This window comes from Ascaphus truei, unplaced genomic scaffold (genome assembly GCF_040206685.1).
Source record: "Ascaphus truei isolate aAscTru1 unplaced genomic scaffold, aAscTru1.hap1 HAP1_SCAFFOLD_955, whole genome shotgun sequence".
Lineage (NCBI taxonomy): Eukaryota > Metazoa > Chordata > Amphibia > Anura > Ascaphidae > Ascaphus > Ascaphus truei.
Window position 1 is genome coordinate 42,977 of NW_027457294.1, and position 16,485 is coordinate 59,461.

Below are 16,485 nucleotides of genomic sequence, written 5' to 3' on the forward strand. Positions count from 1 at the left end.
TACAAGGATGGGCTAAATCAGAGGAGATACAAGGATGGGCTAAATCAGAGGAGATACAAGGATGGGCTAAATCAGGAGATACAAGGATGGGCTAAATCAGGAGATACGAGGATGGGCTAAATCAGGAGATACAAGGATGGGCTAAATCAGGAGATACAAGGATGGGCTAAATCAGGAGATACAAGGATGGGCTAAATCAGAGGGGATACAAGGATGGGCTAAATCAGGAGATACAAGGATGGGCTAAATCAGGAGATACAAGGATGGGCTAAATCAGAGGAGATACAAGGATGGGCTAAATCAGGAGATACAAGGATGGGCTAAATCAGAGGGGATACAAGGATGGGCTAAATCAGGAGATACAAGGATGGGCTAAATCAGGAGATACAAGGATGGGCTAAATCAGGAGATACAAGGATGGGCTAAATCAGGAGATACAAGGATGGGCTAAATCAGAGGGGATACAAGGATGGGCTAAATCAGGAGATACAAGGATGGGATATATCAGGAGATACAAGGATGGGATAAATCAGAGGAGATACAAGGATGGGCTAAATCAGGAGATACAAGGATGGGCTAAATCAGGAGATACAAGGATGGGCTAAATCAGAGGAGATACAAGGATGGGCTAAATCAGGAGATACAAGGATGGGCTAAATCAGGAGATACAAGGATGGGCTAAATCAGGAGATACAAGGATGGGCTAAATCAGAGGAGATACAAGGATGGGCTAAATCAGAGGAGATACAAGGATGGGCTAAATCAGAGGAGATACGAGGATGGGCTAAATCAGAGGAGATACAAGGATGGGCTAAATCAGAGGAGATACGAGGATGGGCTAAATCAGAGGAGATACGAGGATGGGCTAAATCAGAAGATACGAGGATGGGATAAATCAGGAGATACAAGGATGGGCTAAATCAGGAGATACGAGGATGGGATAAATCAGAGGGGATACAAGGATGGGATAAATCAGGAGATACAAGGATGGGCTAAATCAGGAGATACAAGGATGGGCTAAATCAGGAGATACAAGGATGGGCTAAATCAGGAGATACAAGGATGGGCTAAATCAGGAGATACAAGGATGGGCTAAATCAGAGGGGATACAAGGATGGGCTAAATCAGGAGATACAAGGATGGGCTAAATCAGAGGGGATACAAGGATGGGCTAAATCAGGAGATACAAGGATGGGATAAATCAGGAGATACAAGGATGGGATAAATCAGAGGAGATACAAGGATGGGCTAAATCAGGAGATACAAGGATGGGATAAATCAGAGGGGAAGGGAATGCTGAAGAATCAGAACAGCGAAATTATACGGATAGACAGAAAAGCATGGATCAGGAAAAGTAGAGATGGCGAGTGGAGGATAAATAAATAAAGGTAGACAGTACGACGACAGACACAAAATAAAGAAATCCAGTCCCAGTTGCTGTTCTCACCAAGTCCTGCAGAGTAAAAGCCATCAGCTTCTTCTGCAACGCTTCCACTAGCGCCATCTCAATGCTCTCAGAGTCATACTCAGCCTGGCAGTTTGTACAAACCCACTGGGGCAGCACCGACCCGTCCTGAGGAGAGAGGAGGGGGTGTGAGAGGCCCAGTGCAGCAAGAGCAGAGGAAGCTATCCCCTGTACAACAGTGCCCATCAGAAGGTACTGACCTGATTGAGGGAGGGGTCCTTGCACAGGTCCAGGTCACGGCAGAAGTTACAGCTCCGGCAGATGATTTCCGGCAGGATGTAGGAACGGCAGGGGTCCCGAAACTGGGCGTCCTCCGAGAACTCCCCCACGTCAATCAGCCGCAGGAGGTCCCTCTTCAGCTTGTTCACCTGGTTTGTTATGTTTGAATCCAGAGACAGCACCTGCAGAACACAAACACACACACACACTTTAGTATCTGCCATTACAGGTGCGCACATCAACACAAAACACTGCGCGTGTTCTGGCACGCCCGAGACCATGCACACGCAAGGCCAGCAGTAGACTTCTTTATAACAAGAACATAACACTGCTCGCATAGCCAGGTCAGACCATGTGGTCCTTGCAGCTCCGCGTCCCATCGCGGATCACATTATGTTGAATGATAATAGTTTTGTAGCTCAGAATTGCCCCTTAAATCCATTCAACCCCGTTGCTGCCGGGAGGCGCCCCTCGCGACACATCGCTGTTGTGTTCTTCACCTGGCACACGTATTTGATGAACTCCAAGGAGGGGTTGTTGAGGGGCAGGTGGGAGCCAGGTAACACGGGGAACATGTCGGAAGGCTCCGTCACGTGACGTGTCCCGGTCACCTTCTTCTGTATCTTCTGCGTGATGGTGAAGAAGTTCTGGGTCAGCTCGTTGGACACGTAGTCCTGGGAGAAGGTGATGAGACCTGCGGGGAGGGGGGGGGGGGGGGAAGGAAGGGCGGAGTCACAGATCAGAGGCACGTCCCCGCAGTTTAGAAGCGAATGTCGAGTTCACGTTGGCATCAGCTGTCACCATGGCAACCTGCCGTGTGTGTGGATGGCAGCAGCCATTTTACATTTCCCTGGACGGCAAATGTTCAGCAAAATACTTCAGTGGTCAAAAGAAAGGAATTGTATAGTGCTCATAACCTGGACACATTTTGCATAGGAAGGGTGATGATCGCCAACTGAAAGAGTAGTGGATTCATGGTACAGCCTCCAAGCAGAGGTGATGGAGGGTAATACAGTAAAGGAACTTAAAACTGCGTGGGATAAAAAACTAGGGAATCCTAAATGAACCCCCAAAAATGGATCAAATAGGGTTGGAGGCTTCACAGTTGGTGGGAAATATGGCAGAATAATGCAATTAGTGCAAATTGATGCAGACACGCAAATTAGTCAAAGATTTGGCCCCTAAGGGAGAGAAATACTGGGGTTATTAATTAAGCGCCGATAGTGCCGATCAGGGCAATATAACAAACTCCAATTTACTTCAATGGCAGTTTCCATGTGATGGTGCACCGCTCGGCACTATTGCAGTTTAATACAAACCCACGTAGACTTAAGTAGCCCCCTTTATCATCAAAGAATGCCCCCCCCCCCCCGCAGGACAAACCAAGCACAGAGCCCCACCGAGCACACTCCTGGCATGGGACCCGTAACTCACCAGGCATCGCCCCAGCCTCGCCCTCGGCCTCCTGCGAGACCTGAGTGTTCTGCCTCCGCTTGACGGGGGTGCTGCCCGGGGCGTTGCGCCTCATCTCCTCCCGCATGCTGTGATACACGGCCACTACGTAAGCTGCAGGGAGCAAGCAGAGGGTAACGCGAGGGGTAACCAGTCAGCATCTCCCAACCCCAGGGAAGTGTGTGTGTGTCTGTGTGTGTCACACACTTTACAAGTTAGTTAAAAACATGTGTGTTGGGACACTTGATACAATATTAACCCCTTCCCCGCCACCAGTGAAGTGGGGAAGGCAGACGAGCGCCAATGTGAATAACGCAGGAGGGAGAGAACATGTTGGTCGCGGTGAGTAAGGCGGGGGGGGGGGGGCCATAGGAAAGAAAACACTGGAGATGGTGGAGCGGTGCAGAACCGAGGGAGCGGGAGGTGGGAAGGGCTGGAGGAGATTGGAAGGGTTTAGGGGTAGAGAGCACAGGAAAGAGAAGACGGGTTATGCTACAGAGGATGGACAGGTATCACAGGATCGGCGGGCGCCACTCACCTGAGATGATCATCAGGAAGTAGCTCTGACAGGAGGCCGCCTGGGGCAAGTACTGCACAACGTTCCAGTTATTCTCCAGAGACTCTTCCACCTGGTCCTCCGGCTCCTCATTATCCGAGGGAACGTCCGCCTCCTCTTCCTCGTCGTCACTGCCCTCCTCCTCTTCATGCGATTTCTTCTTTTCCTTTCAAAAACGGATGCGGCATAAGCCTATAAGTGCACCCACGACACACAGCACCCACCTCCACCCTCTTCTCTCACGGACCCCATTACCACCACCACCACCTCCTGTAACATCCCAGCCATAAGCACCACCAGCTGACCTCTCCATAGTGCACGCGGGAGGGGAGCTTCCCTTTGATACCCCCATAGTTTGCCGGATCCATCCACAGCAGAAACTCCCAACAACGCGAGAAGGAGATTGTGAGCGAGTGGAAAATCTCCCTCGTGTGGATACTGCAAGAGGAGAAAAACAGAAAAAGCTCAAGTTGCGCCCTCCCCCGAGCCGGCAGTGAGGAGAGAGGGTCCGACGGGGATCGGTCGGACGCCCACCTTTTGGTGATGTATTCGACATAAGCGATGGCGTCTTCAACGCGTCGCTTCTTGGTGCAGAGAATGATGCGGTTGAAGTTGGCGTAAACCACAGAGGATCCCAGGCGTTTAAACTCGGCCACCAGCCTGCCGGAAGCAAAGAGAAGGTTTATCAGAGTGGGCGTCCGTGCAGGTACCTCTGGTGGGCTCTCAAACCTATCAGTTCTTCCATTCCTTCCGTACGCCTGAAGCACGTTCATTCCCTCTTCTCATTTTAATACTGCTGATGAAATCTACCGTATACATTTGCCATGCACTGAACATAAAGCCAGGCCTTAGAACAGTGGATTCCAACCTTTTTTGCTGAAGGAACTCTATGTGCAATTCTCAGGAACCCCAACCCTCTCGAATAGCGCGTCTGAGATCAGATGCAGTGTAAGGAACCCCAACCCTCTCTAATAGCGCGTCTGAGATCAGATGCATTGTAAGGAACCCGACCCTCTCTAATAGCACGTCTGAGATCGGATGCATTGTAAAGAACCCCAACTCTCTCTAATAGCGCGTCTGAGATCAGATGCATTGTAAGGAACCCCAACCCTCTCTAATAGCGCGTCTGATCAGATGCATTGTAAGGAACCCTTACCCTCTCTAATAGCGCTTCTGAGATCAGATGCAATGTAAGGAACCCCAACCCTCTCTAATAACGTGTCTGAGATCCGATGCATTGTAAGGAACCCCAACCCTCTCTAATAGCGCGTCTGAGATCAGATGCATTGTAAGGAACCCCAACCCTCTCTAATAGCGCGTCTGAGATCAGATGCATTGTAAGGAACCCCAACCCTCTCTAATAGCGCGTCTGAGATCAGATGCATTGTAAGGAACCCCAACCCTCTCTAATAGCGCATCTGATCTGATGCATTGTAAGGAACCCCAACCCTCTCTAATAGCGCGTCTTAGATCCGATGCATTGTAAGGAACCCTTACCCTCTCTAATAACGTGTCTGAGATCAGATACATTGTAAGGAACCCCAACCCTCTCTAATAGTGTGTCTGATCAGATGCATTGTAAGGAACCCCAACCCTCTCTAATAGCGTGTCTGAGATCAGATGCATTGTAAATTCTTCTGTATTTGGTACTATTTTCAAATGGTCTGAAAACTGAAGGGAACCATTTAGGGATGCCCGGGGAACCAAAGGTTTGCTAGGAACCACGGTTCAAAAACACTGCCTTAGAATCCACCGCCAATCAATAAAACGGAGAACGGGCGACCACCATAAAGGAGGCGTGATCAACCTTGATAAAGCGCCTGGCCGCGCGAAACGCGTAGGTGGTTCTATTTTTGTACCCATGTCCTTTTTCCATGACCAAATAAATATATTTTTACGGCAGTCCCCCGTTCTCCGTTTCATTGATTGGCGCCGCGCCGAACCCTTTCCTACTTGTTCCCGCTAATATTCATGGCGGATTCGCCCACCGGAGGACAGACTCTCTGATGGATGAAACTTCGTACGAAGGACTCGACAAACAGCAGCGAGTGTTGGAACTTTTACAAAATATTTAAATTGGCCACGTGGATTACCAGACTGTTTTTTTTTTTAAAGACATTTTTTGACGCTACATTTTCCTGGTTACTGTGTCTTTCTATTTAGAAAGAGCCAGGAAGGCGCTCTCTTCTTTTTAAACCAGCCACTACTTTATATTGTTTACAGGCATACCCCGCATTAGCGTACGCAATGGGACCGGAGCATGTATGTAAAGCGAAAATGTACTTAAAGTGAAGCACTACCTTTTTCCCACTTATCGATGCATGTACTGTACGGCAATTGTCATATACGTGCAGAACTGATGTAAATAACGCATGTGTAACAGGCTCTATAGTCTCCCCGCTTGCGCACAGCTTCGGTACAGGTAGGGAGCCAGTATTGCTGTTCAGGACGTGCTGACAGGCGCATGTGCGAGCTGCCGTTTGCCTATTGAGCGAGATGTACTTACTCACGAGTGTACTTAAAGTGAGTGTCCTTAAACCGGGGTATGCCTGTATACAACAAGCGACAGAGAAGCCCAAGGCTACATCCAATATGACAAAAATACTTATATATTCTCTTGAAAAAAGGTCATCAATACTTAAAAAAATATAAGTATTTTTGTCATATTGGATGTAGCATTGGGCTTCTCTGTCGCTTGATGTATACATTTGCCACATATACATATATATTTTGTGGGGGGCTCAGGGGCTCCTAGAATGAGCTTGCTGGGGTTCTGTGTATTCTGTTGTTTATTGTAGGACTACCTGATGGGAGGCCTATTTTTGTCTTGATGCCAAGAGAACATCCTTATACGTTTACCCCTGTAAATGGTGTTAACCTTCTGATTTAATACTGTAACCTTAAAACGCACCCCACAAGTTAAGCATCCCAATAGCCTGCACTCATGGCTACTATCCCACACCCACAGTCACTCCTACCACCCATATTGGCCAAGCACTGCCATATACTGCACTTATTCCCTCACCTGCTGCCTCTGTAAGTTCCCCATCAAACCTCTTAGATTGTAAGCTCTTCGGGGCAGGGATTTCCTACCGTCTGATTTTGCTGCGCTTAATGTATTATTTGAATTCCCTGTACTGTATTCTTTGTGAAGCGCCGAGTACACTTTTGGCGCAATATAAATAAAGACATACAATACAATGTTTATCGTACGCTATGAGCACCATTTTCCTGCCTGGACTGTTTCTACATGCAGAACCGGTGTGCTAACTGCAGTTCTTGAACTAGTTTGGATCAGACCCAACAACAACTGCACCTATACCAGACCTCAACGGTCCCAGTGTACCCCAGTCACATCTCCCCGTCTCGCACTCACTGTAGGAACAGCTTCTTCATCATGTTGTGAAGGGTGCGGTGCAGCGCGGGGTCGTACAGCAGAGAAGAGGGAGTGCGCAGCCAGCGGTAGAAGTGCATGACCTGGTTATCCGCGTAGACGTTGTGATACTGGGTGATCTCCTTCACCCAGCCCACCACCATGCTCTTCAGTATCCTGCGGGGAGAGAGACACCCACAGTAACCGCCCCGCCATCTTGTTTTCAGCTCCACGTCTCGGGCATCAATGGTTAGGTGGTGCAGCTCAATACCTGAAGGTGTTGGAGCAGAGCGCGGTCTCGTCGTAGCTGGCCACGGCGCTGGCCTGGTTCCCGGTCACCATGTCTTCCAGAGAGGCCTGCTGCAGGACATCGAAGCTGATCCCCATGCTGCCAGCCCCTTCCATGTCATTAATGTGATGGGACTGCAGGATGCTGTTCACCGCCAGGCTCTGGATATCCAGCTCCACGCACACTGCAGGGAGAGCACAGCAGAGACATGGAGGGGATGGAAGACAACACAGGAACAGACTAGCAGGGCGCACTGAACAGACACAGCGTCATATTTACAATGCAATGTTATGTCATAGGACGCCTAATACGGTATGGCCCTCAGATGTAGCTCTCTCTGTATATCTGTGATATGAGAGTCCTATTTAGTACACACACACACACACACACACACACACACACACACACACACACACACACACACACACTTTATTTGGAAAAAGAAAAAATTAAAATGATCTAAATTGTGTTTTATCCTTTTTATCTAGACCAGACTTGGCAGACTGCTGTACTCGTCAGCTGCTGCCACAACTGGGGTGCAGGACCCTGCTCCTCATGGAGCATTCGGGTTCGTAGGGTTACACTGCTCCTCACCGGTGTTGTAGCAGCCGGCGTTGTTGATCTCCACGGACGCCCGCTCATCAAACTCCATGACCAGGCGGTTGTCGTCGGCCTCCTTGCCCCCCAGGTCAGGCCGGGTGCTCGGGGACAGCCAGAGGAGGTGGTTGTGTTTCCGCAGGTGTCGCGAGAAGAACAGGTCGGATCCGAATGTGGACACGTCATCGGGGAGGTTACCAATGGGCAGGTGGTAATACCTGTGGTTGGACAGAGAAGTCTTATCCACCTATACCTATTTCTGAGGCTGCAAACTGTAGGGTATATGGGACCAAACCTAAAATCTACATTTAATTCCTATAATCCACTAGGTCAAAGTTTAGTATCTGTATTGGTCCTAAATTGTGAGAGGCCGGTTTCATTCCTACCAAAGAATCTCTGGGAAATAACACCTAGGTTGCGCCTCCTAAGGGAGGCACCCTAATATGCCTCGACTGCCCCTGTCCGCCAAGCCAGCGTGGGCGGGGTTAACAGTGTGAGGACAAGAGACTTCAGAGACCACCTGGAATTCATTAGACCCTCCCCCCTGCATGTCTGATGGGAGGTCCTGGTCTGTGCTCTGCTGCTATTTTCATGTCTACCAAAGCATCTCTGGGACAGAAAACCTGAGTCGCCCCAAAGGGCAGCCAAAGGGTGTCGCCGTTAGGTAATGTTACAGCTGCTCTATTGCATTCTGAAACTCACCAATCCTCTCCTTCCCTGTACCCAATGCTTCAGCTTACCCTGCCTTATAGATTGTATGATCTGGGCCTCTAACACACTGCAGGCCTCTCCTACCACTTCTAACCCAGCACACTGCAGGCCTCTCCTACCACTTCTAACACAGCACACTGCAGGCCTCTCCTACCACTTCTAACCCAGCACACTGCAGGCCTCTCCTACCACTTCTAACACAGCACACTGCAGGCCTCTCCTACCACTTCTAACACAGCACACTGCAGGCCTCTCCTACCACTTCTAACCCAGCACACTGCAGGCCTCTCCTACCACTTCTAACCCAGCACACTGCAGGCCTCTCCTACCACTTCTAACACAGCACACTGCAGGCCTCTCCTACCACTTCTAACACAGCACACTGCAGGCCTCTCCTACCACTTCTAACACAGCACACTGCAGGCCTCTCCTACCACTTCTAACCCAGCACACTGCAGGCCTCTCCTACCACTTCTAACACAGCACACTGCAGGCCTCTCCTACCACTTCTAACACAGCACACTGCAGGCCTCTCCTACCACTTCTAACCCAGCACACTGCAGGCCTCTCCTACCACTTCTAACACAGCACACTGCAGGCCTCTCCTACCACTTCTAACACAGCACACTGCAGGCCTCTCCTACCACTTCTAACACAGCACACTGCAGGCCTCTCCTACCACTTCTAACCCAGCACACTGCAGGCCTCTCCTACTTCTAACCCAGCACACTGCAGGCCTCTCCTACCACTTCTAACCCAGCACACTGCAGGCCTCTCCTACCACTTCTAACACAGCACACTGCAGGCCTCTCCTACCACTTCTAACACAGCACACTGCAGGCCTCTCCTACCACTTCTAACACAGCACACTGCAGGCCTCTCCTACCACTTCTAACCCAGCACACTGCAGGCCTCTCCTACCACTTCTAACACAGCACACTGCAGGCCTCTCCTACCACTTCTAACACAGCACACTGCAGGCCTCTCCTACCTCTTCTAACACAGCACACTGCAGGCCTCTCCTACCTCTTCTAACACAGCACACTGCAGGCCTCTCCTACTTCTAAGGCTAAGGCCCCGCTCCCTCAGTCAGCGCGCCCGCACTGCAGACAGGCGGGGCGCTGACAGACACAGACCGCGATATGCGGTCTGTAGGGAGCCGGAGGGGGGCGGGCTCCGATCGTGGTGCCGTACACACACACACACACACACGCAGCTCCTTCCCTGCTCCCCGCCCAAGGCGCCTCCCACCTAGCTCCTTCCCTCCCCTCCTCCCCATTGGCTGACTCGCGTACCACGTGACGCGTCAACGCCGAAATTCACAAGATTCTTGCAGCATCGGCCGGCTGACGAGTCACAGTACGTAGTCAGCCCTGCCGGAAGGAGGCAGCGGGGGCAGGGACCACTCGGACAAGGGTCTGGTGGTTCGCGGCCGCGCGCCCCACCGGCCGCAGCGGGTTCGCAGCCTTTCACAGCACACTGCAGGCCTCTCCTACAAATACTAACAGCACACTGCAGGCCTCTCCTACCACAGCACACTGCAGGCCTCTCCTACCTCTCCTACCACAGCACACTGCAGGCCTCTCCTACCTCTCCTAACACAGCACACTGCAGGCCTCTCCTAACACAGTACACTGCAGGCCTCTCCTACCTCTCCAAACACAGCACACTGCAGGCCTCTCCTACCACAGCACACTGCAGGCCTCTCCTACCACAGCACACTGCAGGCCTCTCCTAACACAGCACACTGCAGGCCTCTCCTACCTCTCCTAACACAATAGTAACCTTGTCTATAAATTGAATGTATAACCTCGGTTCATTTAAATGCAACCGTGCATTATTACAACCCTGGCTTTTAGTGCGTCTCTTGTGTAACTAAATAAATGTATTTAATTTGAGTGGTTCTCAGATGGACTAAAGTATTGCGAAGCCCCCTTAAGTGAAGGCCTGTTATCATAAATGATAAGTGAATGCAGAAATGTTGCAGGTTAGGATACATTATGGCTGGGCAACATTAAAATTCCTTAGAGATTAAATTATAGCAAACGGAGGTTTCCAGACATACGTTTCTTCAAAAGTGCACCTGAAGGCAAAACCTTATGTTTCAATGCTGTTTAACACCTCATTTAATCTACGAAGAACGGCAATATTAGCGACTAAAATGGTATTACAGCCTACAATGAAATGGCTTTCCTACAATGCAGCACCTGGACACTCAGGAAGGTCACTAGTGGGCCAAAATGCCGGGTTAAAGAGGTATTAACCCCTGTGCTGCCAGAGAGGCCAGCAACGCATTGTTCTGGCATCCTAGGGGTTACTCAATCGACTGCCATCCTCCTGGAGCGGCTGCATTATGTACATTGCCTTTTGGATGCCCTCCGTATAGGTTCCTCTATTTGGAGATCTTGACCAGCCCCCAACGCGTTTCGCGCGCCCGTCGCCCCCTCCTGCGCCCTCGTTACCTGGCCATCTCAAAGGCCTGGGTCAAGCAGCCATCGAGGTTGAGGTAGTGGCGGATCATGCGGCGGGCGCCGTGGCGCTGCCAGTCCAGCACGCTGTAGCTGATGTCGTCCGTCACGCGCACGGGGACGAGGGGGAACTCCTCCAGCACCGGCATCCCCGCCGCCAGCCTCCGCCAGGCCCAGTTAGACTGCACCGCGATCAGGGTGGGGCCGCGTCTCTCGTCCTTAGGAGGGAGGAAACATCCGATGAGAATGCTCAGCCACCTCCCACCACGCCTGGTTATTACCAGGCTAATTACACCAAGCTCATTAGTAGTCTGTCTGGCCCTTACTAAGCAGCGCTACTTCACAGGACACCCCGTGCAGCACATCTTCGTCAGTGTGGTCCATTCAAGGTTAAGGGGCTGTTAGGAGTCTTATGAAGTAGCACTGCTTAGTAAATAAAACCCTCTAGGTCTCACTCTTTCGCATACATACGAAACCTGGTGCTGTAGCAGAAGGCGCTCTCACATTGTAGTCCTGCGCTCCCCCCCACCGTGTAGCTCTGCAGTCGCTCTCCCCCTCACCGTGTAGTCGCTCTCCCCCTCACCGTGTAGCTCTGCAGTCGCGCTCCCCCTCACCGTGTAGCTCTGCAGTCGCGCTCCGCCTCACCGTGTAGCTCTGCAGTCGCGCTCCGCCTCACCGTGTAGCTCTGCAGTCGCGCTCCCCCTCACCGTGTAGCTCTGCAGTCGCGCTCCCCCCCACCGTGTAGCTCTGCAGTCGCTCTCCCCCTCACCGTGTAGCTCTGCAGTCGCGCTCCCCCTCACCGTGTAGCTCTGCAGTCGCTCTCCCCCTCACCGTGTAGCTCTGCAGTCTCTTCCCCTCACCGTGTAGCTCTGCAGTCGCGCTCCCCCTCACCGTGTAACTCTGCAGTCGCTCTCCCCCTCACCGTGTAGCTCTGCAGTCGCTCTCCCCCTCACCGTGTAGCTCTGCAGTCTCTTCCCCTCACCGTGTAGCTCTGCAGTCGCTCTCCCCCTCACCGTGTAGCTCTGCAGTCTCTTCCCCTCACCGTGTAGCTCTGCAGTCGCGCTCCCCCTCACTGCGTAGCTCTGCAGTCGCTCTCCCCCTCACCGTGCAGCTCTGCAGTCGCGCTCCCCCTCACCGTGTAGCTCTGCAGTCGCTCTCCCCCTCACCGTGTAGCTCTGCAGTCGCTCTCCCCCTCACCGTGTAGCTCTGCAGTCGCGCTCCCCCTCACCGTGTAGCTCTGCAGTCGCGCTCCCCCTCACCGTGTAGCTCTGCAGTCGCTCTCCCCCTCACCGTGTAGCTCTGCAGTCGCTCTCCCCCTCACCGTGTAGCTCTGCAGTCGCTCTCCCCCCCCACCGTGTAGCTCTGCAGTCGCGCTCCGCCTCACCGTGTAGCTCTGCAGTCGCTCTCCCCCTCACCGTGTAGCTCTGCAGTCGCTCTCCCCCTCACCGTGTAGCTCTGCAGTCGCTCTCCCCCTCACCGTGTAGCTCTGCAGTCGCTCTCCCCCTCACCGTGTAGCTCTGCAGTCGCGCTCCCCCTCACCGTGTAGCTCTGCAGTCGCTCTCCCCCTCACCTTGTAGCTCTGCCGTCTCTTCCCCTCACCGTGTAGCTCTGCAGTATCTCCCCCCCCACCTTGTAGCTCTGCAGTCTCTCCTCCTCTCCTTGCAGCTCTGCAGTCGCTCTCCCCCTCACCGTGTAGCTCTGCAGTCGCTCTCCCCCTCACCGTGTAGCTCTGCAGTCTCTCCCCCTCACCTTGTAGCTCTGCAGTCGCTCTCCCCCTCACCGTGTAGCTCTGCAGTCGCTCTCCCCCTCACCGTGTAGCTCTGCAGTCGCTCTCCCCCTCACCTTGTAGCTCTGCAGTCTCTTCCCCTCTCCTTGCAGCTCTGCAGTCTCTCTCCCCCTCACCTTGTTGCCCTGCAGTCTCTCTCCCCCTCACCTTGTTGCCCTGCCGTCTCTCTCCCCCTCTCCTTGCAGCCCTGCAGTCTCTCTCCCCTTCACCTTGTTGCCCTGCCGTCTCTCTCCACCTCCCTCTTACCTTGTAGCTCAGCAGCAGTCTTTGGATGGCTCTGTACACGGTTTTCAGGTCCGTCTCTGCCCGCACCTCGAAGACGTGTTTCTCTGGGGGCAGGAGCTCCGGATCCACCCGCTCCTGCATGGCGCTGCGCTCTGCTGTGTACATACTGCTCAGGTTGGGCATCTGGTTACTGCGCACCTGCACAGAGAGGAGACCCCGCATCACTCAAACACCGCCACATGATCATAAGAGCTTGCAATGTAACTGGCGTCTGTGGACGAGTGACACCAAGCCCCTAACAATGTATTTTTAACCAGTTTATCATCATAGTGCCTTCACTTCCACTAGAATACAAATCTGTGTACCTACCCCTTTATCTCTTTGGTCTGGGTGTTAAGGCTTGTGGATGGGACTGTGTTTATTTACCTGAGCAGATACTTATCCATATCACCTTGTCCACCAGACTATTACTACTCAGCCTTTTGTCTGGATCACTTACAATAGTGCTCACATCCAGAAATAGGTTGATAGCCGGTGCCCCGTAAATAGCTGTGACAAACATGCGCCTTTCCAGTTAGGTTTTAATTAGTTTTTGCTTTGATATCATTAAAATGTATTTATTTTGGAGTTCCTTATAAGTGAGTGCGTCCCCTTGGGATTCTTTTCCTTGTTTTCCAGTCTGTGGACGAGTGACACCAAGCCCCTAACAATTTATTTTTAACCAGTTTACCATCATAGTGCCTTCGCTTCCACTAGAATACAAAAGATGCCTGCTGCACGCCATAAAATGCAGTATAATGATATATAATGTAATAATCACCGGTGCTCCTGATTCAGGGAATCCCTGTCGGTACTCCAATGTCAGCAAGCTAAATTAGAAACAGGGCACTACAGTTTTACTGCAAAAACTATTTATTAAGCCAGTGTTACGACGTTTCGGCAGATAGAACTGCCTTTTTCAAGTATAGTGGCATATAGTGGTTACATAGATTCATCACACCAACCCTTTGGTGTAGCAGCTAGAGAATCCTTATTAGCATATGGATAGTCATGGGTTAAATTCCTGCATGGTCTGGTAAATTATAAATAAAATAATTTATAAATTATTATTTTATTTTTATTATAATGTATAATTTATAAATGATTTTATTTTAAAATTTAGCAAACCATGCAGGAATCGAACACATGACCCTTCAAATGCTGGTAGCGATTCTCTAAAAAGAAACAATTTCTACTGCACGGTACAGTCCAGGGAGATGTTAAGTTTCTTTATAGAGTCAGATTCATCACACCATCCCTGTGGTGTTGCAGCTAGTGAATCGCTACGAGTATATGAAGGGTCATGGGTTCGATTCATGCACGTGTAATATATAAAATGTATTCACTGTTGGTCTGTCATTGATCAAAAGGTATGCAGGGAGAGAACTGCAGATACCAGGTAAGACCTTGCGCCGCCGATCACCGTTATAACGCGGTCTCATAATGTGGACCCCGAGCACCGCGTTATAACGGTGTGCAGCTGCAATTAGTTTTTGCAGTAAATCCGTAGTGCCCTGCTTCTAAGGCTAAGGCCCCGCTCCCAGAGTCAGCGCACCCGCACTGCTGACAGGCGGTGCGCTGAGATACACAGACCGCGATATGCGGTCTGTAGGGAGCGGGAGGTGGGCGGGAGGTGGGAGGTTTGACAGGGAGGGGGGGCGTGGCTTGAGCGGAGGGACCCGCTACTCTCCCCCCCCTCCCTCCACGGACTGCAGGAGGGAGCTGCTACTCTCCCCCCCCTCCCTCCACGGACTGCAGGAGGGACCCGCTACTCTCTCCCCCCTCCCTCCACGGACTGCAGGAGGGAGCTGCTACTCTCCCCCCACTCCCTCCACTGGCTGCAGGAGGGACCCGCTACTCTCCCCCCCCCCTCCCTCCACGGACTGCAGGAGGGAGCTGCTACTCTCCCCCCCCTCCCTCCACGGGCTGCAGGAGGGACCCGCTACTCTTCCCCCCCCTCCCTCCACGGACTCGGGCTGGAGCACTCATACATACACACATACACACACAGGCAGGCAGGCAGGCACTCACGCACTCATACACACACACGCGCGCACACACATGCAGACACACACACACACACACGCACCTGCTTTCACTCCACACTCCTCCCCGCTCCCGGAAGCCTCTCCTCCTCCCGAAGCCTCCCCTCCCCATTGGCTCACAGCCACACCACGTGACGCGTCAACGCTAGGAAACACCATTCTCTTGTGTCTCCTAGCGGCTGACGCGCCACAGCGTGTAGTCAGCTGTGCCGCCAGGGGGGACCGGGACCGGCTCACGAGGATTCCCCTGCTGGTGGGGAACTCGCTACATTGCCGCCCGCGCCAACAAGCGCAGCGGGACCGAGGCCTTATGTGGTTCACTTCCACTAGAACACCCCTTCTCAATCAATGTAATGCCAGAAGAACGGGCAAACATTCATTATCTGCTTCCTGCCTTATCTTTACACACAGGATCTGTGGCTGACTCCTTAACAAGGCCATTCTTCCACCATCCCTGGTTCTTACCGTGTCCACCACAAACACTGCGGCTTTGCGCTGAGACGGGATAAAGAGACCAAACAGCGACTTGTTCCCCTGAGAATTCTGATACAGGTAAATGTGCCGAATGCTTCCTGTAAAAGAAAAGATCATGTCATGTACATATATACAAACCAAAGGCAGACACGCACCAACCCCCACCCCCTTACCCCAACATAGCAGAATAAAAAAAGGTCCTGGGAGAGGCTGTAACCAGCCACGCTCGCTCGATTTAATGATCTATACACACACACACACACATGTTGGGAACATCCCGTCTGAGTGTCATACAATACAATACAAGATGCAGCACGTCTTGTGAGGAGAGATCATGATGTTACCTGGCTCCAGATAGCTGTACTGAGCCAGCGACTTCATTTCCAGGTGATCCAGGTCAAAGGTATCGGCCTCTCGTCCCGAGAGGTGCCGGACCAGCTGCCTATTGACCATACACACGCAGCCCAGCTGGACCACAGCGCGGAGTAACAGCGGCACCTAAGAGAAGAGGCAGATACAGTGCGTGAGGAGTGTCGGGTGGTGGTGGGGCCCAAGTCTCAAGATACCCCAATTCTCTCCACTGCAGTAGCTGAAAAACCCATTGTTAAAAGTGGAGCAATGCAGTTAAATCACATTAAAGATGGCGGCTTCCAATAAATTCTGCTCCTCTCCATCACAGACACCCGAATGAACAGCACAAGCACGCTAAATAAAGATGCACCCCAAAACTGGAACAACCTACCGGTCTGGTCTGTAACTGGTACATACGCCCATAATATATATTAT

General features: G+C 51.9%; 1 protein-coding gene across 2 annotated transcripts in view; it reads right to left on the reverse strand.

The window, feature by feature from the left end:
- POLE (DNA polymerase epsilon, catalytic subunit) overlaps positions 1-16,485 on the reverse strand; it is a 58,209-nt gene that overhangs the window by 1,444 nt on the left and 40,280 nt on the right. For both annotated transcript variants that reach the window (XM_075585144.1, XM_075585143.1), the window contains exons 34-47: positions 16,044-16,197; positions 15,691-15,797; positions 13,163-13,339; positions 11,125-11,348; positions 7,949-8,169; positions 7,337-7,538; positions 7,069-7,242; positions 4,227-4,352; positions 3,998-4,130; positions 3,675-3,858; positions 3,119-3,250; positions 2,185-2,378; positions 1,666-1,866; positions 1,448-1,573 (exon numbers count right to left, since the gene is read on the reverse strand). In XM_075585144.1, the coding sequence (XP_075441259.1) occupies positions 1,448-1,573; positions 1,666-1,866; positions 2,185-2,378; positions 3,119-3,250; positions 3,675-3,858; positions 3,998-4,130; positions 4,227-4,352; positions 7,069-7,242; positions 7,337-7,538; positions 7,949-8,169; positions 11,125-11,348; positions 13,163-13,339; positions 15,691-15,797; positions 16,044-16,197 (2,355 nt within the window). The remainder of the gene's footprint in view (positions 1-1,447; positions 1,574-1,665; positions 1,867-2,184; positions 2,379-3,118; positions 3,251-3,674; positions 3,859-3,997; positions 4,131-4,226; positions 4,353-7,068; positions 7,243-7,336; positions 7,539-7,948; positions 8,170-11,124; positions 11,349-13,162; positions 13,340-15,690; positions 15,798-16,043; positions 16,198-16,485) is intronic.